At 30.3% G+C, this 24,450-nt stretch overlaps 1 protein-coding gene across 3 annotated transcripts in view; it reads right to left on the bottom strand.

The window, feature by feature from the left end:
* Positions 1-23,623, bottom strand: part of LOC130893089 (serine/threonine-protein phosphatase 2A 56 kDa regulatory subunit epsilon isoform) — a 48,327-nt gene extending 24,704 nt beyond the window's left edge. For 2 of the 3 annotated variants that reach the window (XR_009059143.1, XR_009059142.1), the window contains exons 1-5: positions 22,705-23,623; positions 19,153-19,349; positions 14,728-15,053; positions 10,536-10,929; positions 1,051-1,280 (exon numbers count right to left, since the gene is read on the bottom strand). Coding sequence is in view for 1 of the 3 variants with exons in the window: in XM_057798885.1 (XP_057654868.1) it covers positions 1,051-1,280; positions 10,536-10,929; positions 14,728-15,053; positions 19,153-19,349; positions 22,705-22,843 (1,286 nt within the window). In the remaining 2 variants the exon portion in view is untranslated. The remainder of the gene's footprint in view (positions 1-1,050; positions 1,281-10,535; positions 10,930-14,727; positions 15,054-19,152; positions 19,350-22,704) is intronic. The other variant, XM_057798885.1, reaches the window with a different exon arrangement.
* Between the last annotated feature and the right edge of the window lie 827 nt (positions 23,624-24,450).

The following is a 24,450-nucleotide window of genomic DNA, read 5'->3' as shown; positions in this document are numbered from 1 at the left end:
TCAGCACTTCTGCTAGTTAAAGCCTAGTTAAACATCGGGTACAGCTGTAAAGAAGGCGGAGGATCCGAAGATCCAACAGGTTAACTCTTAACGAAAAAGATAAGATCTCCAGAATCTTACACACAACTCCAGAGATAGGAAGGAGTCTATGTGCGAAACTGCGACGCAAACAAGGATGAGGATCTGTCGAAATGACAGGGGGTGGTGGATTGTCCTTCTTCGCATCCATCCGTGGATTTATCGGGAGGTGGACGCTTAGAGGGATGGGGTTTCTCACGCGCGTGCGTGTACGTGTGAGAACAGTAGAGTTATTTTTCCAAGTCCCAGCCGGAATCTGCGCAGGTCCGGCGGATTGCCCATCACGCTGTCTATAGCAAAGACATTATCCAAAGCAGAATATATGTCTGAAATTTTACTAAATCTGTTGAAGGAGACGCCAATCCGTCTAAACTTAAGTGGGAGAAACCCAGTTTTATAAAGGAAATTGTGTTTCACCATTGTTGCGTTTTCTTATTCGACTCCGTATCTAAAAAGTTTCGTAAGGAATACCGGCAGCAAATACCCAGGTTACCTAACCAAAAGGGCAAGTGAAATCTGTTTAACTGGCTTCAGTGTATTTGTCATCACCATATTGATCCCAGGAGTATTAATTTTATTCACTGACGCTGCCCGGAGCAAGTGGAGCACACCACGATAAAAATCTGGCGTCCGAGGCAACTCGATACCAGAACGTTGGTGACAAACCATCACATAGCGACGAAAACCATTACAGTCTTATAATTTGCAGTCATTTGATTTGTATGGCACCGCTAAAACTTACTCCAAAATATTTGTTTGTTTACAAATTTAATCTAACCAATTCTCATCATTTCCATGAAAGGATTTCATCTATCCTAATCTGTTAGTAAATATTATAGAAATATAGAGATACCATGAAACTGGTTTTTAATGAATTTGATAATTAATAATTTTCTCAAAAATTAAAAAAGTTCAGACAGATACGAAGCTGGTTAATCAAAAATTAAAAAAAATGATAAAGGGAATACTTACTTTTGTCTTTCAGCTTTGTAACTCACAGTAAGTTCATCAAATAATTTTGAATTCATTTCCATAAATGTTTTAAGAACATTGTATACAAGCGCGACTATAGTTTGATTCCAATGTTCTTTGGAAATACGGTAGAGTGCAGGGAACATAATTGGCATTATAACATGGTTATTTTCCTCCATTAAAGACATAATGTATTCATTGTTCCAAAAGTATAAAGCACGTTCTGCCACCTATAAAATATAATATACAAAATCGATTATTAGTAAACTAAATTCACATTCAACTCGAATTAGAAATTTCAAGAGTGACAAGTGAAGGGAAAGTTAAAAAAACCCAATAACGCATTTAATTTCAATAAAAATCTACATTTTACAAATCTATCAATGTTTCTGCCCTATAAATGTTGCATAAAGATAGTATCTTCAGGAAAAAGGAGATAATGATAAAGCATTTTTTGACTTGCGAGCATGAAGCGCTAATCTTCAACGGTCTTGTTGTATTTTCTAATGTAAATAATATTGAAATTCAAGTCCAGTAAACCGTATAAATGCAATGGAAATGAGATAAAACCAGTTAGACATAAGATTCTTAAAGCACCATTGAGATTGTTTGGATACATATGTCAGATAACAAAAAAACATACCGAATAGCAGGTAAAAATTATAGAGGTAAACCAAGAAAAACATTGATTGAACATGTGAAAAAAGCTGCTGAGATGAAGGGAATAAAAAGATAGAAAGATATAGAGACATTGAAAAAAAAGTATATGGCATTACTCCCGAACAAACAGCTATACACCGCTCGTTGAGATAAATAAAAATAATTTCCAAAGTATATTCATATAACAATTACACAATAATCTGATGCTGAAAACACAATTTAATTTCCCAATCTTCCAGTGTAAGTTTTAATAGAACGTTACGATAAACTATTCCACTTGAATCCTATTCCATTTTACCAAATGTTGTAGAAATGTGTGCAGAAGGGTTTATCTTTGATTAAGATACTGTAATTCTATCAAATGTATACAAAAGATGGAAAAATGGGAAAATATTTGCGAGTAGAGTTTTGAAAAAATATTATTCAAAATTTATTATTAATAATGTCTTCGTTAGATTGACAATTCAGTACAGACGAAGGTCTCTCTCTGTCTTGATTCAAAACCACACATTGTTTACAATTTATTCTATAGTTTCTTGAAAACAGTTTATCGCTTAAAATAAAAAATACTTCTAATATTAGAATTATTTCTTCACTTAATAGGATTAAGGAAAAATAGTTACTCTTGCTTTAATGTATGAACAATATTTAGAGGATTTTTTTAAAATTACGAGGGTGCTATTTGAGTTCAGTGATGTGAATATGTCCAATCTGACAATGCTATCATACAATTTTCCTGCAATGATTTTCTATACTTTCGACGTGAATTAAACCAACAGCAGTGGGCCGATCAACACTTTTGGTGATGAAGCACCATGTCGAGTCTTTCAAGCTTTGTGTCGCAGTATTTTCAGAAAGGGGGATATCAAACCCTAATCTTATCAAAGGAAGGTAACAGGAGCGAAAATTACCCACTTCTTGGGTAAGTTATTGACTTTGAATAAAAATGAATAATACTTTAAAAAAAAAAAAACAAGTAAGAAAGCCGTCGTACTCTCGACGCGAGAGATATACCGCATTTTTCACCGTTGGCAATCAGTAAATATTAACAAAAGTCTTAATTTATAAAAGGAATTTGCCATGAAAAAAAAAAATTAATTAATTCACCGACTTCATCATAATCAGACGTTGTTGTGATAATGTCGATGAATTCAAAGCAACACTTTCCTAATTTACTGAATCATGAAAGGGAACTCCCTGAAGCCAAACGACCATGTACACATGATGAGAACTGCGGTATTGAAACTTTATACAACAGTAGTAATTGGCAATCTTGTAGCTTCCAAATGGTTCATCACAAACGTTCGTTCACATTTTCATTAACTCCTTCAAGCGATTATGGAAATATAGAGAGCAAAATACTGGAATTGATCTGATGAGTCGTGCTCTCTTCTCAAATGCTATGTTTCATAAAAAAAGTTTGATGTAAAAAAATCATGTCAAAAATAGGATTAAAAATGGTACCGAAAGACGAGAAAAAACTTTGTATAAGAAAAATTACATTTTGATTGATTTGATTAATTTTATGGTAATAATGCCCAAATTTTTTTCGTTTCCGCACATCAGTTATAAAGGAATTAAATGCAAAAAAATCGATGTCGCTACTTCGCTTCCTGTGAGGCGATATTGCTACTACAGACAGACATATGGACAAAAATTGTAGTAATAGCGCATTTTTGTAACAAAGCGTTAAAAAACACACTTTAATAACAAACCAAACTAAAAATTACAAAAGAATTGTTTCAACACTTCACATAGGTTACAGTTATTAATAAAAGATAAGGTATACTCTCTAAGACAATTTCTTAATAACCCAACTTTTATCAGTATCTATCAATTAAAGTATTCAAATCAATGGACATCAAGCTTAATACAAGAGTTTTTTTTATTAATTATCCGACCCTTATATGAAGTAATAAAAAAAGTTCCAATTTTTAAATGGGTTTGCTATTAAAGAATCTTCTGTTTGTATTTATTCTTTAGGATCATTTTAAAAGAAAGTATTAATAAAAATAGCTCTGATAAAAGAGAGGGAAAAAAATTCAACTCTTTGGTAGAATTATAGTTAAGATAAATGATATATATATATATATATATATATATATATATATATATATATATATATATATATATATATATATATCGTGCTACACACAGGCCATCTAGGCCAAAAACGTGGTAATAATTTTCTCCCATTCTTTTCTATTTCTTATTTTCGCCTACTAGTCCAGAACTCCTTTTTCCATTACATCTCGTTATGCCTCCTCATACCTCGATATCGTCTCTTTTTGAATCTATCTTTTTGTTTGTCCCTCCAAATTTGTGTCTGTCATTTTCTTTGCTGTTCTCGCAACACTCTTTCTAAGTTTCTCAGACATGCTAGACTCCCGAATCTTTCTAAACTTTTGTTCATCGTAAAGGTTCTTAATTTTCTGGTTTGTTCTTTTTCTCCATATGTCTCCCTTCTCTTTGCCTCCTAATATCCTCTCCCATATATCCAATTCATTTTCTTCAGTTATATTTAGTATCCACGTTTCGTTTGCATAAAGTACTGTCGGTCTGATGACTGTTTGATATTATAGATATAGTTTAGTTTTTCGCGATATGTGTTGAAGATTAGAACAAGATAAATGATATAGATATGGGTACTGTTTAGCTGAAAGAGATGGATTATTTGAGCCCTTACTATAATAATACTGTTTTTTAAGTTATTTTTTATGTGATATGTGATTTTCTGTCATAAATGTTTAAATTCAATAAATTATTGTTCAAAAATTCTTGATTTTGTATTCTCAACCACACTATTCTATATTTTTATACTGATCGATTTGAATGCTGATAAAATTAATGAAAAGTGTAGTACTGAAAGAGTGGGATTTTAGTGGAACAATAACTATTATAATTTATCGCGACGTTCTAATAAAATTGACCATGGTGTTATATTTTCCTATACAATTTTATTTTTGAAAATCAAGATAAAACTACATGTTTCAGTGGCATATTAAATAAACAAGAAATAATTTATAAGCACTTATAAATCTTTATATAGTAGGGATGATGAAGGTCTTCCATCATGTGACTCAATCTACAATTTATCGAATACATATTTTCTACGTACTACGTCTATTAGTTTTTTTAAATTGGCAGTAGTAATCGTAAAAAGAGACAACGATGTAATTGACGTAAGGTGTATAACTGACCGTACTAAAAGTTGCTTTTGAGATGAACTTTGTTTACAATGTTGTTTTTAGGGAAGTTTTGGATTAAATGTGTCAAAATCAGTTCTGTTACAAATAAGACATGTTACATTTGTAAATGCAACATGAATATATGACAAAGGCAACGAGTTAAGGTCTTGGCAGGATAATAATGTATAAAGCGTATGTAAATCAGGAAATTACGACGGTAACGTTTTATTATTGTTCCCGCTGGTAAAAAATGCTAGTTTAGTGTTTTCCTCTAAATAATCGTCATCAGATTACCATGGTTAAATATATAATTGTTCTCTTGATTGTTTGGGTAGAAGAAAATCGAATTAAAACAAAGCAATTCAGCATTAAGAAAATATAAGGATGGAGTCCTATTAGAATAATTCCAAGTGCCCCCTCAATGCCGGAATTTCCAAACTACATACTAAATTCTATTATTTTCTCACTGTATAGTAGATTTGAGAGTAAAGTTTGGGTATTATCGAACAGATAACGGTGCTTGGATCAAGGGGTGAAAAGTTAAGGGAAGTCATGAGAATTGGATTTTCGGGAAAACCATTGCTCAGCTCAAAAGCTTATATGATTTTCGGAATCTCCAATATAAAATACGTAATACCATGTGGTTTTTTCGATACTTTCCGAGTATGCCATTTTTTCAAATTTTCAATAATTCCCTTTGTTATGAAAATGGAAGAAAACCTCAAAAAAGTTATAAGTCCAATTTCACACAAGGGGGTTTTCTGATATGAGGATCTCAAAAAAGCTATCAGTTTCTTCCAAGAAAAAATTATGAAGGCGTGAAAAGGGGGTTGCGACACAGTTAATTCTTAATTTAGAATAACTGTTGTTAAGACTAATGAAAATGCGCCTTATCATAGTAAACTTGCAGAAAAGCAACATTCTACTTCGACAACAAAATATGTGATTATAACTTGGTTAAAAGACAACAATGTTTTGTTCAATGAAAACCTCTCAAGACCTAAACTAATACAAACTGCTAAAATGAACGGAAAAGAAACTGTATATATCATTGATGAATTGAGGCATTCTAAAATTGTAGTGCAAATGTTTCAGATTATTGGGTTACACAGCACCTGCGATACTGGTGAAGACAGCTCGGATTCCGAATCAGTTGAACTCTAAAGCGAGATATTCTGCTGCAATTCCATATTGTTAGTTGAATATCCTGATATCAAAGTTACATGAGTGTGAATCTACTAACGCTCCTAATATAAATCAGTTTATGCAGCGTATAATTTTAATTTAGTTAATAGGACACTCGTTGATAGACTATATGTGACTACTTATATAAAATACAAGTCATCTTGCAAAAAAACATCTCAGTTAGTATTAATTTTAGATTTTCTAGCTTATTCACACAGTATATAGATATTTATATCAAAAGAGTTTTGTTAAATATGTCGATGTTAACCAAATAAATAAAATATAAACAATTAAAAAAGTTAATTTCTTTTTTAATTACCAATTACCTTTAGAATATTAATCATCACGATTACTTCCATTGAATTGGCAAAAATTTTCATTTGATTCATATGAATATTGTTGCTGACGTGATGGAAAATCTACCACATTTAATGACAATAATATACATTATATATTGAAATAAGAATGCAGTTATTTCAATAAGGGGTATTAAAAATAATTCACATTGATGAGAGAATTACTAATATTGTTCTTGATAAACTACAATTTAATATTTATTAGTTATCATTATTTCATATCAATAAATCATTATAATCCCATTAAAATCAACAAATCAATATATTTCAAAGCTCTCGATGTGAGAATGGTGATATTCCAAACAATAAAATGGATATGGATAAAAGAGAACTGTGGATTTAACTACAATTTGGAGATAGATGTGCGAAGGTTAGCGTGCATGTTTTCATACGAGTTCTATTTGAGTTATTTACATTTACTTGAAAGGTTCAAAAATGGAATTAAATCGCGAATATATCCATATGATGATTGGATTAAATCAGCAGCAGATCTACTCGCTTCGACTTTTGGTGATGAAGCACCATTCTGAGCCATCGTGTTTCTCTGGTTTTCCGAATTCAATTGTAGTCGCACTTCACTACAGGATGAATTTTCTGAAGGTCATCCAAAAATGGCTGCTGCACCAGAAAACATCGATGCTGTGCGTAAACTGATATTGTAATATCGTCTTATGACATACCGTGAGATTGAGGCATACTTGAGTATTAGTTCCAAATAACATTTGGCTGTCAAAAATATTTGTTCGCGTTGGATACTGCATAATTTGAAGATCGTTGAAAAAAAAATTCGTGTTGATTAGTGCAAAGAAATACTGAAAAAATTCGATAGCGATGCTTCAATAGACGTCTATAAGATCGTGACAGGTGAAGAATCAAGGATCTATGCATATGAACCCGAAACTGAACAACAATCGAATGAATGAGTCTTTCAAGACGAACCAAATGCAACAATAGTTGTTCGCGCACGAAGATTTTCGAAGCAAATGGTCACCACAACAATGCTAGCTTTCACACATCAGTTCAAACAAAAACGTTTTTGAACAGTCAAAACATCGAATTGATGGGTCATCCAATGATTCCTTTTTATTCCCGTAGATCAAAAATAAATTGCGAGTTCAACGTTTTTCTAAGTCTAAAGGAGGGATTGATGCCTCGAAAATTGGTTGAAACGTTGATTTAAAGAGTATTGATCTTAATGGAGAATATTTTGAAAAACAAAAAAGCCTTATACAATTATAAATATTTATTTTTATTTGTCTAACACAAAACTTAAGTAACAACACAAGACGCAGATGAAGAGCTCTAAAAATTATAACAAAAATCAGAGGCCTCTCATGAAGAGAAGGTAAAATATAATGAGAATCAAAACAATCATTTTTTTACCAAATAGGCACACCTCGCCTTCAGCATAAGTAGATAATCTCTAAATTTAGAATTTTTACATTTTAATAGGAATACTTGAATCCATTCTGCGCTCTTTTTTAATTGAAAAAACTTCAAATACTCGTTTATTGAATTTGTCAATATTTTTGAGAAATTGTTGCAGACTTCATTCCAAAAGCAGACAATCTCTCATCTTTCAACAAGATTTTAATTCTTTTTAACATTGAAAACAGCGTTCAGCCTCTGATATAGTGATAATTGTAGTTATTAAAATCCGAATGAATATCAATGTCACTTGAAAAATAGTACAAGTTAAAATTTATCACAAAAAATTGATCTGCTTTCAGCCTATTTTTCTGGATATTTTCTTCAAAATCTGCAAACTTCTCGACGTTAAATAGGTTAGTAACTATCAGGTGTCCAGTAACAGATATACTGGGTGAATAAGTTACAAAATCTAAAATCAATTTTAAAATTTTATCTTGTAAACCACTTATTGTAAACCAATGTCAAATTCGAATCTGTACACATAAAAAAATGACAAAGTGAATATTCCTAGATCAGATTTGATCCTGGGACCCGCAGTTGGAAGGCATGGAGCATCTACACTGAGCCTGTTTGTCGATTTAGACAAAACAAAAACTGAATTTTTCAAAATAAGAGGTATTTTAGAGGCTGTTTACGACAACAACGGAATGTCCAGTTGGCAACAGAAAAATCAAAAAGTTTTAGTGTTTTTGTAAACAAAGTTCCCTCTCTGGAAACTGTTAGTACAAACGGTATAAAAAAGAAGCAACAATTTAAATCTTCAGTATTATTTTAATTTTCTCTGTGTTCTACATGAATTTTTATTTCATTATAGTGTTAAGTACTCGTATTCTATACTCTATACCAAGAATAAATTACGATTATCTGCAGTGGACAGGTTATTCTTTCTATTATTTCACTGCCATATCTGCCATAAGTTTAACAGTTCCATAATGCATTCATCCAGTTTTTTTTAATTCTTTTGAAAAAGATTGGATTATAAAAAATCCGCACGCCAAAATCCTCTAGAGGAGACATGATGAAAACTGTTCATCTAATGGAAACAAAACACACAAGTCACGACTAGTTTTAGTCTGTTTAGTTGAAATCGAGTTTCTAGTTTGACTTTGAAACATAAAGAAGTTTTTGTTTTAGAAGACAAAACTAGTCCATTTGGTCATCGAAAAATTGCGTCACGCAAGTCGCCCATACACCTCTGTTAACGACGATAACATCAAAAAAGTTGAGAACATAATACTCACAGGTCGTCGTATCGGCATCCAAAAGATAGCAGAGGCTATCAACATCTTTTATGGATCGAAATGTATTGGTTAATGCTTTGGGAACAAAGCATATCAATGATAAACTCGTACCAAAAGACCTAAATCTTTTGTAAAAACAACACGTCGAGTAGATGTCGCAAGAGAAATGCTTAACAACGTAGCTGAGGACCATATATTCATCAAACGTATCATTAGTGGCGAGACATGGGTTTAAAAATAGGAGGTATAAACTGCTCAACAATCTAACCATGGTGCTCCAAAAGTCTGTCGAAAATCGATGTGATGCTCATAATTTTCTTCAATTACCATTGTTTCGATTCATCATGAATTTGGTGCAGTGGATCAAAGGGTCAATATAAAGTACTACTTGGCCGGATTTGTAGGCACAAATATTAAGGGTTTTTACACCATGAATATGAGTAGTCACATTACAGAATGGATTGTTTACACTACTACTACACCAACACTCACAATTACACTGTGACACGTGTTTTGATAACCAAGTTATTATCTTCAGACTGATGGTAATAGATATTTACGATATAAGTGTCGTAAGATTTATATTACGAAATGAGATGGGAAATTTGTTTTGTTTGTTTAATAACCCATTGAATATCATAATATGAATTTACGATATGAATATAGTACATTATTTTACCTATTATCAGTAATGTTGATTATTTACTCAAAATTAGTCAATATTCCTGAAATTAATGATATTAGAATCATGTAACAAGCCAGCGTTGCTCTCATTGTTGATTTATTTTGCGAACTATCAATTTTGACGCGTTCACTTCAGTTTGGTATAATAGTATGGACATGAGTTCAATTGAAATTGAAAACTACAATTCTTCAATTGCCTCCACGTCAGCTGGAATAAACATCACCAATTGTACAGGTGTTGTGTTTAATTATCATAATAAATGAGGGTTAATTTTTAATTCATGAGTTCATTCCACTAGTGCGGTAAAGTATCTCATTACTAAACTCATATTAGTATCGTAATGTTTGATATTACATATTGGTAGTAGGTAAAAATGTTCAATATGATCACCAACAGTTTCAAAACTTCCAACTTAGTCACAATACAGCTCGATTGTAGTTGATTTTTTGAAAGAGAGTCATCACTCAGTCACAGTATTTAGAAACTCAAAAATTCGCTCTGGGAGACCTCCAAAAGTAATTAGCTTAAGGCACTTTAGGTCATCCTAGCTGCAGACTTATAACAAGTGTATGGAAAATTGGATTAAGTGTTCGAATGCTTGTATTGGCTCAAAAGGAGCCTGATTGAAGGCGATAATCAAGATTTTTATTAAAAAAATTGAAAATGTTTTTTTTTGTGTCAGTCCGGTTCTAATTTGATCAAATGGTATATACTTATTGAGAAAATAAAATGCAATTACCTGGAAATGAGGACTTGAAACACACTTAGAAATTTGCCTAAACAATGGCTCTTGAATACGTAAGAATTGGGATGGCTCTATAACATCTAAAACTTCTTCAATTTCTCCCAAAAACATAACTTCTTTTTGGCTACATGTTTTGGGCCAATATTTGAGAAGGCCTCTAACGACCGGTTCAGTCAGGGTAGGGTCTTTCTCTAAGAACTGAACAACACAATAGGCTAGCTGCGCATGATACAGCGACAGGCACTTAACCTTATGTAAAGGTATAAGTACCTTCACCAGGAACTGTTTGTGTTCAACTTTAAGCGGTAACGCAAAGCCATTAATAATCGAACCTAAGATTTCTAAAAGCTCTCCAACTCCATTGAAATGTTCAGTCTCATACACAAACCTAAAATTTATAAGAAAAGAATATAAGATATTTGATAGATACAACTATTTTAATATATGATATTTTAAAAAATTGATGGATAATATCATTATTCCCATCTACACTTATCAATGAAGAGCAATAGTCTTATTTTGATTATCCTTAGATTTCTTATAATGTATTACATTATTTGTTTCCATATTATTTTAAACTGAAGAAAAATTATAATGAAGTTGAAAGATTATTTTCAAGAATTGTTAGAAACGATGAATACAACCACACAACACTAAAAGAAATTATAAACAAAGCATTGAGAGCGAGCACAAAGATGTATTTTTCATTTATCGATATGGAGAAGGTGTTTGATAGGGTTCCAAGAGCAAAAATATGGGAAAGTTTACAGCGGAGAAATGTGAATAAGAAGTTAATAAGAATAATAGAAAAGATGGATGAAAGCAATATCAATTGTGTTAGAAGCCAAAACAGAAAGTCAGACATATTCAAGGATTAAGACAAAGAGGAGGATTAAACCCATTGATGTTTGTCGTATTTATGGACGATGTAATTGGGTGGTGCAAAGAAAAAACAAAAAAAAACAAGTATGTTGGGTAGAAAGAGTAGAAATTTCACATGTGCTGATTATGTAGCATTAATAACAGGGACTGAAAAAGAATTACAACAAAATTTAATTATATGTAACGGAGTACTAGAAGAAAATGGAATGAAAATAAATAGAAATAAAAACAATGTAATGGCAATAAACAATAGAGGTTATAAAATGCACATACATAGAAGGCGAAGAAATAGAACAAGTAGATGTATTGCAATATGTAGGAGTTGAATTAGAAACAGAACAGAACCTAGGGACAGAAATAAATAAGAGAATTGAAAATTCCAACAGCATTATGCTCTCGTCTATGGATTCTTAAATAAAGGAGAAACAAAATGAAAGTACTCACAAAAAAGTAAAATATAAGCTACAGAGATGAAATGTTTGAGAAGAGTAGAAATAGTGACAAGAAAGGATATAATTAGAAAGATAGTATTAGAGAAGAGTTATTTAATACCAGTCACTGAATTCATTGAATGAAGGTAGTCGAGCTGATGGGGATATTACAGAGAATGGGCAATTCAAGACAATTAAAAAAAGTTTGGCAAGACAAAGACAACAAAAAAGAAACTGAGGTAGACCAAAAGATATATTGGACAACGTGATAAGAAAAATTTTGAAGCAGAAAAAGCTGACATAGACAAAGCTAGGAAGGTTGCTGAAAGAAGAAATGGACGAAAAATTGTATATAATTGAGTTATTAAATATTGTAAATTTAATTTTTTGTAGCCTAGACTCCCAACAACAAAAAGAAAATTCACAGAGTTATCGTCAGTATTTTGGTTTCCTTGTGGCTCATCAAGATAAATATTAGGCTCCCCATATATGTTGCTGTGTTGATAAATTGAGTGATTGGAAGAAAAGATACCTTCCTATGCTGGTTAATGTATTCATGTTTTGGATTGAACCAAAGGGTCATGTTTTGGAACGCTATTTTAGTCTTACAGATATTAGTTCTTAAAAAAACCTTTATTTGCAGTCAACAAAGAGACAAGTACTTCCTGGTGACACTTTAAATATACCATTTACATCTGCATCCATTACAATTAACGATCACAGGGCGTTGAAGACTATGAATCTGAGTTTGAAGAAATTCCAGAAAAACCACACATAACTTAACGACTTAGTTCGTGACTTGAATTTGTCAAAAAAGTAATCAAAACTCTCAAGAACTTATTTAAAACAATAGAATTGGGTACATCATGAAACTAAAATTTGTCAAGTCATATTCTCAAGATGGAGACTTGATATAATGTAATGATATAAATGGGGCGATGGAAAATTTGAATATCGAATTTAACCCCTCTCATTAGTGTTTATTCATTGACCCTTCTAAAACTAGCAGTTTTAATGCAAAACAGAAAAATATTTCCTTCTGTACCCCTGGCCCATGCTGCTAATATGAAAGAAACTTCAGCTGGGTTATACCAATTCTGCTTTTTTTTGTGAAGTTGATAGTCGGGATAAAAGAAACCATTATCATAAAAAAGTACGACTTAAATGAGCATCTTTAAGCCTTGAATAGAAAAAAATATTTACCACTTGTAGAATCTTCCAAAGTCCTTCTTACACCATTGTATGATAAATTAAGACTAATTAAAATTTTTTAAAGAGATGGATTACAATGGGAGCGGATTTTTGTATATAAAAGGAAAATTCCCTAAAAAAGGTCGCAGAAATAAAAGTTGATCTAAAATCGGAAGATAGGAAGATAGAATGAGCATGGATATTTTAAAAAATTGTCTACATAACCATATGAGTGAGTATAAAAAGTTTGCTTGCGAGTTGTTGGCTTATCAAGCATTAGGGTGCAACATGTCACTCAAGATTCATTTTTTAGACTCCCATCTAGATTTGTTCCTGAGAATTTTGGAGCTGTGAGCGATCAGCACAGGGAGAAATTCCATCAGGCCAATTCACAGATGGTAAACTGCTATCAGAGTAAATAGAGCCCAAGGATGTTGACAGATTACTATTGGACATTCAAAAAAGACCATCCAGGAACTATAATAAATTCATAATAGAAATTTTTTATGGTCATTATTGGTTCAAATATTTTAATTAATTTTAATTAAATCATAATCATACATGATATGAGTAAAATTCGTAAGGCACAACAAGGTTCGAATTTTATTCATTCAAATATCAAAATTTCAATATTGATATTCAAGTTGAACCGATAAATCACATTTAAGCATCCACATATGCCTTAAAACTGGAAACAAAGTTTTAAAAGGGGTCACTAAGGTCGCGCATGAACAATTTATAAAATTACAATATGTAAATAAAAGTTTTTTTAAACCATTAGTGACCAACTGCAACTAAAGTTGCATGACAATTCTCCAGAATAACAAATTTTTAGCTTTCTTTGTAATGAAGCTATTATTTTCATATTCATGAATACTTTTTTCACTAGGATCAAAAAACTATGTTCAAATTTTGATGCAACTAAAGTTGCTGCTTTTTTTCAGAAGAAACTGAAAAATTTTTCATATTCAGCTCGATCTCTATTATCTATAGGCCGAATTCAGTTTCACGAAAAAAAAATGTATTTTCTTAATATATTGAGAATATAACTTGAATTTTCATAAAATGTATGGAGTAAATGTCAAACAATTTCCAATGGGAAATTGAATATGGTCTATGAATAGACTCAAATGACTCTAGTTTGGTATTGCATGGACGATTAGATTCTAAAACAGACTTTTTGCAATTCCAGAGGGAATATGTTGTAGTCCTGAATCACACCTAGCTTATACAGCATTCTTCTGTATAGCTTTATTTACTGCAGTTAGATCATTTAATTGAGAAAAGGGTATCCAAACTTATGTGAGAAATAAAATCTTCACTCCAACAGGAATGTTTTTTTAGTACCATAAACCATGAAATGTCACTTTTTGAGGTGGAAAAAATTAATAAAATAAATTAGTAAAAAACTTAAGACTCTAATTCACACAGTGGATTAATAATTTCGAAATAACCTTTTTTATTGATGAAAATAATTGAAATGAATTGCTTGAAATAAATTACTCCTCAAATGATCAGTAGCAAATTTAGTTGCTTGGGCTAACTCCATTGATGATTATTTATTCAAGACCATTTTGGAATAAAAAGATTTAAGAAATTTTAAAAAAAGTTTAGGATATTAAGTTGTTAAGTCTGAAAAACCTATACAATAGCTTAAACAGAAAGAAGAATTGAATACTTACCTCAAAAAAATGTTATTAATTTGTTTTCGAATAAAGGCTCGTAGACCTAAAAATTTCCCATAAATACGGTGCAATACTGTTTTCAGGAAATCTCTTTCCCTCGGATCTTCAGAATCGAACAATTCTAGCAGTTGTAGAACAAATTTCTGATCAATTACACGTTTTCCTATTGTCGGTTGAAAGTCTGAACTCTCCAAGAACCTTAGAAAAAATTCATAAACCAATTGGAGATGAGGCCAGCTCGCTTCCAATGTAGGATCATCTTCTTCTGGGTCAAAATCAGGGTTTTCACTTGGGGGTAACGTTCTAAATAGATTTGCAGATATCTAGAAAAAAATTTATATGTGTAATTAGAGAACTTTTTTATAGATAAATTAGGTCGTCGCCTGCAGACTATACAATACACTAGCGTCCATCTGCATTTTCCTGTATATTTTGTACACTACAAATATTAAAACCATTTTCCGAATTCGTGCTCGCCTTTCGCTACATGATGAATTTTGTAAAGGACGTCCAAAATTGGCTGTGTCAGAAAACATACTTTAATGAGCCGTTCTTTAAATATTTCTGCTGTCATCCAGACCATCTTATCATAGTCCTGTGGTAGAGATTTAAAACCGGAACAATAACAAGCCATTTCTATAACTATTGGCTCCAAATAAGAAGTCATTATGTTACTAACTTGACTTACAGTCTAACTTTCGAAGTCAAGTATAAATTGCTCTAAAATGCCCTTGGAGGGAAATAACATTTTGTTCAGGTCACAAAATGTAAATAATTCGAAATACCGAATATTTGGTAATTTGGCGAAAGGAATATATTTGCTAAGAATTTGGACTTGGTAAGTTTCAATTTATAGATACCACTATGTTAGTGTTTAACCAAAAGAAGTGAAATGAAAGCGGTCTGTGATGGTTCAGCACAAATGGAAGAAATTTTGAAAAAAGAAATTAGAAAATCATATCTAGCGCCTTCTGGAACTTGTTCATTGGTCGGAAATACAACTTTAGAACAGTGTTGAAACTCATTACAAACTCTTCACAATCTTCGACTGGTACTCAATGATTAATTAATACACTAAAACCTTGATGATTAATATAAAAATGTCATCTTATAACTTGGAAGGTTTTAGGCGAAAACTGCAAGACGAAAGACAAAAGATAACCACCACAAAATAAAAAAATTAGTGATTAAGCTGTCAAATCGTTTATAAAAAGAAACGTTGATCAGATTATCCCTTAACTTCAGGTATTTCCACTTGTATGTAACCTTACTAATTTCAAATCTGTCAAAGCCTTATCTGAAAAGAATGTTCAAATACTTTTCTTCTCTATCTATGACAGTTTTGTTTAGCTCTCCTTTTTGACACTAATTAAGTAATTACTATCGCCAAAGTACTTTTAATCTATTAAAACTACCTAGAATATCATCATCAATTAGGACATTAGGACTTGCTCAACATGAGATAGGTTTTGTACCTTCCACATTGTTGGTTTAAGTTGCAAACCACATAACTCCCATTTTTTCCTATATCAACATTTTGATGCCATTAGATAGATAATTTCTTAACGCACCTAGCAAAAAACTCGTAGACTAAAAAAAAATCTGTTACAATTTAAATTCTAAATTGAAAACCTTGCAATTCCAGACCCTTTTTTTTAAAGACAATCGCATCCAGTTTTAATTTACTTGAACTTTATTTATTTTTCAAAATTTCATATCTGGCCACTATTTCACTTCATTAAAAAAGCAGATTATTCAAATGGCAAATGGACAAAAAATAATCAACAAAAAGCTGATAGATTCAGCCAAATGAAGGAGACGATTATTTTGACCAAGGAACTGCACAACAAGAAGCAGATATTGAGCTAACATCTAAGTTCAAACCAACTACCAAGAAAATCCATTGTTAAACTGACACATCTAATTAATACACCTTTTAGGCTAAAATATGTGTCATTGATGTGGAAAGTAGCAGAGGTTATAATGATCCCTAAACCAGGTAAATCCCCATTCGAAGTTTCCTTCTACAGGCCCATCTCCCTTTTCCCTATATTGTCGGACTATTCAAAAAATGCTCCTTAAATAGCTGAAAACCATTATACAAATGAATAATCTGTCGTCAGAAAAAAAAAGAGTTGCACCTGAAGTTCTGCACACTAGCTGCCCCTAGAGTTGCACGTGAAGAATATATGATGAGAAGTATTTTGCTCATAGCAATATTCCCATTCTTTTTGTATAATAGCTGCCCCTAGAGTTGCACTTGAAAAATATATGATAAGGTATATTGGGTATATATCGATTTGATAAATTACATACACAGCTACATAATTTCCCATGTAAATTGACGATTTTACTATTCTTATTTTCACCATGGCACTCAGCTGATATGTAGGAATTAATTGTTCAGAAAAATCGAGTAATCAACACAGAAAGGTTACATACTGTTCGAAAAATTTATGATGCTATTTTATTATTGTATGAGAACTAAGGAAATAGTTTCTATTAGTAAATTGAAAGCGTCCCAAATGATTTACTTTTTATTTTAAGTACTATACATTTTTGGAATAACCATTTATAGAACAATCCAAAAAGGAACAGGATGTTCTGTTTGAAAAATAAAGGGTGATAACCATTGAGAGGAGGGGCAAAGTTATTTAAAGTACATATAAACAAAAATCGTCGCGATTTATGTGAATTTTGACGCATTTTTCATTTTTTAAGTGGTTTTCACATTTATATAGAGTCCATAGTTTTCATTGAAATTCTTTGTATATGAACATGTTATAATTCTCAGATATTAAAATAAATTGGATTTTTTAATGATAAATCAAATATATAATCCATTAAGACCTTCTACACATAGTGGTGATGTGTATTAATGGTTATGTTTGTGTAAATTTCCTCCATTCGAGATCCTTTGCTTCTTTCCAGTTTATTACTCATTCATTCAATATTCCGCTTATAACTTCATCTCACGAATTTCTTGACCTGCCTCTGTTTGCTTTTATTTCCAAATTTTGCTTTCCACATTCTTTTAACAGGTCATTCTTCATTTATCCATTGTAAATACCCCCACCATTATAATAAACTTTCCTCCATATAATCGAATTTAGGTTGTATATTTAGGTCTTTTCTTATATTTATATTTTTTATTTTATCTTTTTTGTCACTCCTTTTACTCTTCTGAGATATTTCACCTCTGTCGCCCAAATTTTACAAGATTCACATCCAATTGTTAGAATTGGTCTATATATTATTTTGAAGATTCTTAGCTTCGTGTCTCTGGATGTTTCTTTTTTATTTATGAATTTAGTGTAAAAGGCATATATATATATATATATATATATATATATATATATATATATATATATATATATATATATATATATATATATAAAATAGTTTATTGATTTTTGCAATTGTTTTGTTTTCGGGTTTTCGTCTATTGCTGTTCTTAGGTATTGATATTGTTTAACTTGTTCCAGTATGTCTGTATTGATTCTTACATTTATTTTGGTCTCTACTTTGTCAATCACCATTACTTTTATCTTGTTCTTGTTTATTTCCATGCCCATGTCTATTACTGCTTTGTTCTAGAACTCAATGTTATCTTGTAACTCTTTTTCCTTCTTTGCTATTAGTATAACATCATCTGGAAATGCTCCATCATTGATGTTAATTCTTCATAGTTGTGAATGTCCCACATAGATTTTTACAATTAAAACAATGTATTTCTTTATGATTTCATCCATTAATATGATGAATAGTAACGGACTTAAGCTTTTTCCTTATCTTAATCCCATATTCGCAGTGAAGCCTTTTTATTTTTGATTATTTATTAGTACTGCATTCTCATTGTTTTCATAAATATTCTGTATTATCTTTATAATTTTTATGTTAACTCCTTTTTCGACCAGTATCCTCAATATTTTCTCTAACGGACTCCATCAAAGGTTTTTTCTAAGTCTAGAAAGTCCACATACTTCTTCTTTCTGTCATCTATTTATTGAGACATAATCTTGTGTGCTTCTTCCCATGTGAAATTTAAACAAAGCTTTAAAAAGTATAAATTATCATTTCTATAAAAAAACAGTCAATTGGAACTTATGTTACCATAAAATATCACTCAAAAATGTATACACCTAGTGAAATGCAATTTAAATTCATTAACTGATTAATCAACTTAAAATATGAAAATGATACGAAGAAGATCATAGTAACCAATTTGTTAATGCATTATCTATGAGAATATAAATTTTGTTTGTTCGCATTTCAATAAAATGAAAATCAATAAGTAGATCACATAAAATGAAAGGATTAAAGATCAACAATAATATTTTGAAATGGAGAAATCAGTGCAATGTCTTAAGCACATTATATTATAGTTGAAAAGTGGATAATTCTAGATGAGCATTCACTTACCATTTTAATAATTTCAGGATAAACTGGCTCAGTGAGAACACCCCTTCCTCCTGTTATGTAATCAACCAATTCATTCAAAGTACATCTTTTAACTTCTTTTCCCTTCAAATCAGCTACGGGATCCATAAAATCAAATGCAACACAGCACTGTCTAAGTTTACGTATAAACAATTCTTCTTGTTCAGACGCTGGTACATCTACAAGAAAAAAATCATGTTTTGTTAAATCTTTATGAACAATGAAACCAAATTTCAGTCTTCAATTTTTTATTGTAAATTTCAAAATGTATAAATTACATTCTCTGAAAGAAAACCGCATTGTTGATATATAACTACACATACAGTGAATTGGTTCATATAGGACTGCAAACATCTGATAATTTCTAATTTAACATAGCAAAAACTGTTAAGTAATTTATGTATTAAAATTACCTATAATTAAATTGGTTGTTGTAGAAAAAAATATGGAGCATCTACTTTAAATTCAGACAAAAAAATGCTTTGACTTTTTTATGAATGAAATTATGATCAAACGTCATTATACCCATTATTACTAGTTAAAATATATATTAATACTAATAAAGATTTGAAAAAATTTTCTGTTCAGTTATATTGGATGATTTAAAGCCTATTAGCTTTATATTAAGTGCAATAATAATTTTTATCAACCAATATTTTTAGCACCAATTTCATAATTATAGCCTCCAAATATAGGATGCATAAATCCAAGGTTATTTTACGATTGTAACAACAATATATTTTCAAAAAATTCACTCCTAACACAAGAATACTTAAATTAATTTGCTGATATTATATAAATGATGCAAAAGTATCATTACAATACTTAAAGGAAAAAATTTATAAAATAAATGGATAAGAGAGTAGATAGTTGAGGTATACTTTGTTTTACACTATTATTCAACCCTCTCTTTAATTCAGTAACTAATATAACAAAATGTTTCATACAAAAGTTGATTTTATCAAAATAATTCAACTCATTAAACACAACTTAATGTTTCAAATATTTTTCTATTAAAATTTTTTAAATATTTTTAAAAATCTTAAAAATCTCTTTAGAAAATCCAGAAAATGAGTTAAAGGAAGAATCAAATTACTACCGACATATCTAATAGAAAACAAAAAGCAGAAACACTTAGAATTTTGTCAATATAATATGCTACAAGGACTAGAAGATAATTTATTCAATTTTATAATATGGCCAGTTAAATTATTGTTTTTCACATCAAAAGTATTCAATAGAAGAAATATATAGCTAAAATATCTCTCATTTGAGAAAATGAACTTGTATTCAATATGTTGTCCACTCTGTATATTTATAATAAATTTATATTTGGATTTAGACCAAAACAGTTTGAAATGCCAATATTTTTATGTGTTTTAAAACCAATTTTTGATCAAGACACTAAAAAGATTTACAACAAAAACATCTCTGAGATGTAAGACATTTATTTTGTTTTATAAAATCATTTTTAAAATTTTTTTTTATTTCTTCCTTTTGTATAAAACATTTATATTTGCCTATAGTCAACAAAGAATTAAACGAGGGATTAATTTGTATTGACAAGCCTGGTAGTTTCTATTTGTAGCATAGATTTGAATAGAATTGTGAAAATACACAGAACCATAGGAAGACAGGAAAATGTGAAAAATAATGCTATACTATAGCTAACTAAACAATGCAATAATTAGAAATACATTTCATCATAAATTCTACAGATAGGATCAAAGCAGACTAATATAATATTATAATAGGTTACATACTATTACAAAAGCACACTAAAAATGAGATATTAGAGGAAAACGATACTCAGAAATAAATAAACACAACTTAAATAGGGGGATACAGAAAACATAAATGGCCAAGATTTGTGGGAAGTATAATATAAGAAGCAGCAAAAGACATATGACATTTTCAAAGCAAACATTGTGGTGGTCAGAAGAACTGAACAAGAGATAATAAGAAACAAGGAAATTATCTATCAATCTTCAGAGAATTATAATACATTTAAAGAAGAGAGAAAATATGTTGAAATATTAGCACAAAATTACTGAAACAAAGTCATAGAAAGATTTTGGAAATAAATGAAAACCAAAATTGATTTTACTAAATGTTAAGTAAAAAGGAAACAAGTAGAAATTAAAAACAGGAAACATTTTAGAGAAAATAAGCGAAACAAATAGAAGAGAAAATAGGGAGAAAATCATTATCAAATTTCCAATTGTTCCACAATTACTACAAAACAATGAGGGAACCTGATAATAAAATTGTATTTAGCATTTTGTATCATAGCGAGTAAGACATTCTGCATTTCCAGTCTGAATCAGACTTTTCTGTCAGGGTATCAGTTCTGTTAAGTCTAGTGGTTACTCTTTGGATAGCAGAAAAAAAGGTGGATCAGAATAGTATTTTTGCAGGCAATTTAAATGAAATTCTCCTATACAATAGAATTCTTGCATCTAATTTGTACTTCATACAACCAATATTGGGCGTTTTCCATTTAATAGTGCCCTAGTTCTCTTTTTCTTTCTTTTTGGCTTGGAGTACATTAAGAGAAAGTTCACTATCTGGATGCATTTTATGAAATAATTTGTATCTCTTCCCTACTCATTTCAATTCACTAACTTTATATATATATATATATATATAATCTATTGAAATTTGTTAAATTTTTTTGAGCGTTGTTTAGGTTTATTTCATCTATACTTTCTCCCTGTTTTTGCATTTGATCAAAGTTACTCAAAAATATATTTTTGTTATTTTTTTTTAGCTTCTTTTGTACATACAATATGAATTGCCCCTTTGTAGAGCTCTATTCTTGGTTCCTCATTTGTTATTCTTGTATTTATTTATTTCTGCATAATTTTCATTTAGTTTTGGTGACAATTCTACTCGAGTGTTCATTTTCCATTCTTTCTCTATATTCAGATTAATATAAATGTTATTGTCTTATGTCATTTTCCGTTTCTCTTTCCAGGAGCCTTTTTTTCACTTAGATACTTATTTTCTATATATCTTAGTTATATTCACAATCATTATTGTCATTTAATCATTTAAAAACATTAAAATATTAGTTTTAGCATTTCTTCTTTTATGTGTTACATTTATATTCTTTTTTGAATATGAAAATATTCAAAATCATTACTGCAATTAATCCTGGACCTTTGAAACAATAGGTAAATCTTGAATTAAATCACATTATATTTTAAAAAAAGGTTGAGTACTGTATATTTGACCTTGAATATAGTGGATAAAAATTGATTTAGGTTTACCTATATAATGTGGATATATATAAAATTATTATATTAATGTTTTATGATAAACTAAATTTATATAGTGCATAAGCGAATTTACATCATCACTGTCAGTAGCAGATTTGTTAGTTTTCTATATTTATTCCAGATAACTGGTAAATATTATATTACATAATAAAGCTTTCCCAACTTTTCACTACTAAATACAAGAAGTGCAAAGTCACTCAAAAAGTTAGCCTAGGTCAGGTTTGATATTAATAATTCAAAGGATGTCACTTACCTTTAAGAAGAGGTAATGGTTGAAGTTCAACATCTTGAGAGTTTCGATATCTAGAGCTACCTTGAGACTTTTTGGTCTTCTTCTTGAGTGATCTTTTGGCAAATGGATCAATTCTATCGACGAACGCCGTCGTCGACATTGTGGACTATAGAAACCTTCAGCAATAACAAAAATAACAATGAAACACTATTTACAAATGGGTCAGTATAAGATCACTCTGCATTTCACTATTTCAATTTTTTGTCAAATTATAAAAAATTTCAAACGAATCATTTGGGTATATTTATAGTCCAGAATTTATGAATGATTGCTAAATATCAATGACAAGCCACAAGGTGTGTGCTTATACTTTAGAGCACGCCCAATTATCAAGTCGTTTGATTTTATGATGAATATTTTGTAAAATTTGAATTAATTGGAATAAGAATAGTCTAAGTATGCAAATATGGCAATAAAAATCACTTCAAAAATCTTTTATAGGTATGTTCACTAAACTGCCAAGCCATTCCCGTATTTTCACCCGCCATCAGCTGGTTATTCCTACACAAAATTATTAGAAATTAACTATTTCTGAACACTTAGTTTAAGTTTACACATAGCTCACATAACAAATGATTTCGACAGTTTATTCGTTTCACTTCACATTAACTTAAGGCTGTTGAAATTATCCCTAATATTTTTTAATTTCGGTGATTGCGATGCCGTAGGTACCTAGGACTGAAAATAGATGGGAGGTATGCACTGGTCAATAGTATATCTAAACTGTCATTTAGTAGTTCGAAAAATTAATACATCACTTCTAGAAATAAGAAAAAAAAAATTACAATCGCCCGTATAAATTTTTGCATTACATAGAAACCTTTTTATAATTAATTATAATATTTTAACACTTCTTTGTACTATTTATTTTAGAAAAATCGAAATCCCCTTAAACTCCGTTCATTTATTGAACGATAACTGTTATATGTCAACCATCGCTGCTCCTATATTAAAGTGTACCATCACTTTTATATGACAATGATATAAAAGAAATTCTCATATACGACAAATGTAAAATACTTTTAATAAACAATATTTGATTTATTGTAAAATTTTATATAATAGCTTTTTTCAACCAATGTGCAAATAAATTAGGTTGGCTACATTGTAACATGTGAAAAAATAACTTTTGTATCTTGATTAAAAAAGTGATTATGATTATTCTCATATCAGAGATTAGAAATATACTCTGTATCAAACAAAATGATCCTAATAGTGAACGTAAAATCTTTTATGTATGTGATTTCAATAAAATTATGAAAGGAAACAAAACAATTATTTCATTCTAAAATATCGATTTATTTGAATACAGATATCGTCAGTAATACATACAAAAATATACCATGTGGGTGAGGTAATACTTAAACTCGATGGTTTATTGTTACATATTAGTACCAAATTGTCTTCTAAATTGTTCCCGTATGAATTGAATTGTTTTATCTAGTTTTAGTTCTTTTATATTAGAAGATTGAAAAATACAATCCCCAACAAAATTAACGCATATTTTATTTTTTCATTGTTAAAAATATTTCAATGAATGTGAGATGAAAACTTCACTCATAATATTAATAAATTTTTAATTTCAAAAACTATTGTAGACTGAGCTCTTATGCGACTATAAAAGTCATCGCAGAGGCTCTATTATTTGGAGGCTAGAGTGTTAGCCGGTCATAGCATTACGTAAACTAAACTGTTTAGTTTACGAAA

The sequence above is a fragment of the Diorhabda carinulata genome, chromosome 4 (genome assembly GCF_026250575.1).
Source record: "Diorhabda carinulata isolate Delta chromosome 4, icDioCari1.1, whole genome shotgun sequence".
Classification (NCBI taxonomy): domain Eukaryota; kingdom Metazoa; phylum Arthropoda; class Insecta; order Coleoptera; family Chrysomelidae; genus Diorhabda; species Diorhabda carinulata.
The sequence above is the reverse complement of the archived record's forward strand: the minus strand, read 5'-3'. Positions and strand labels throughout refer to the sequence as shown.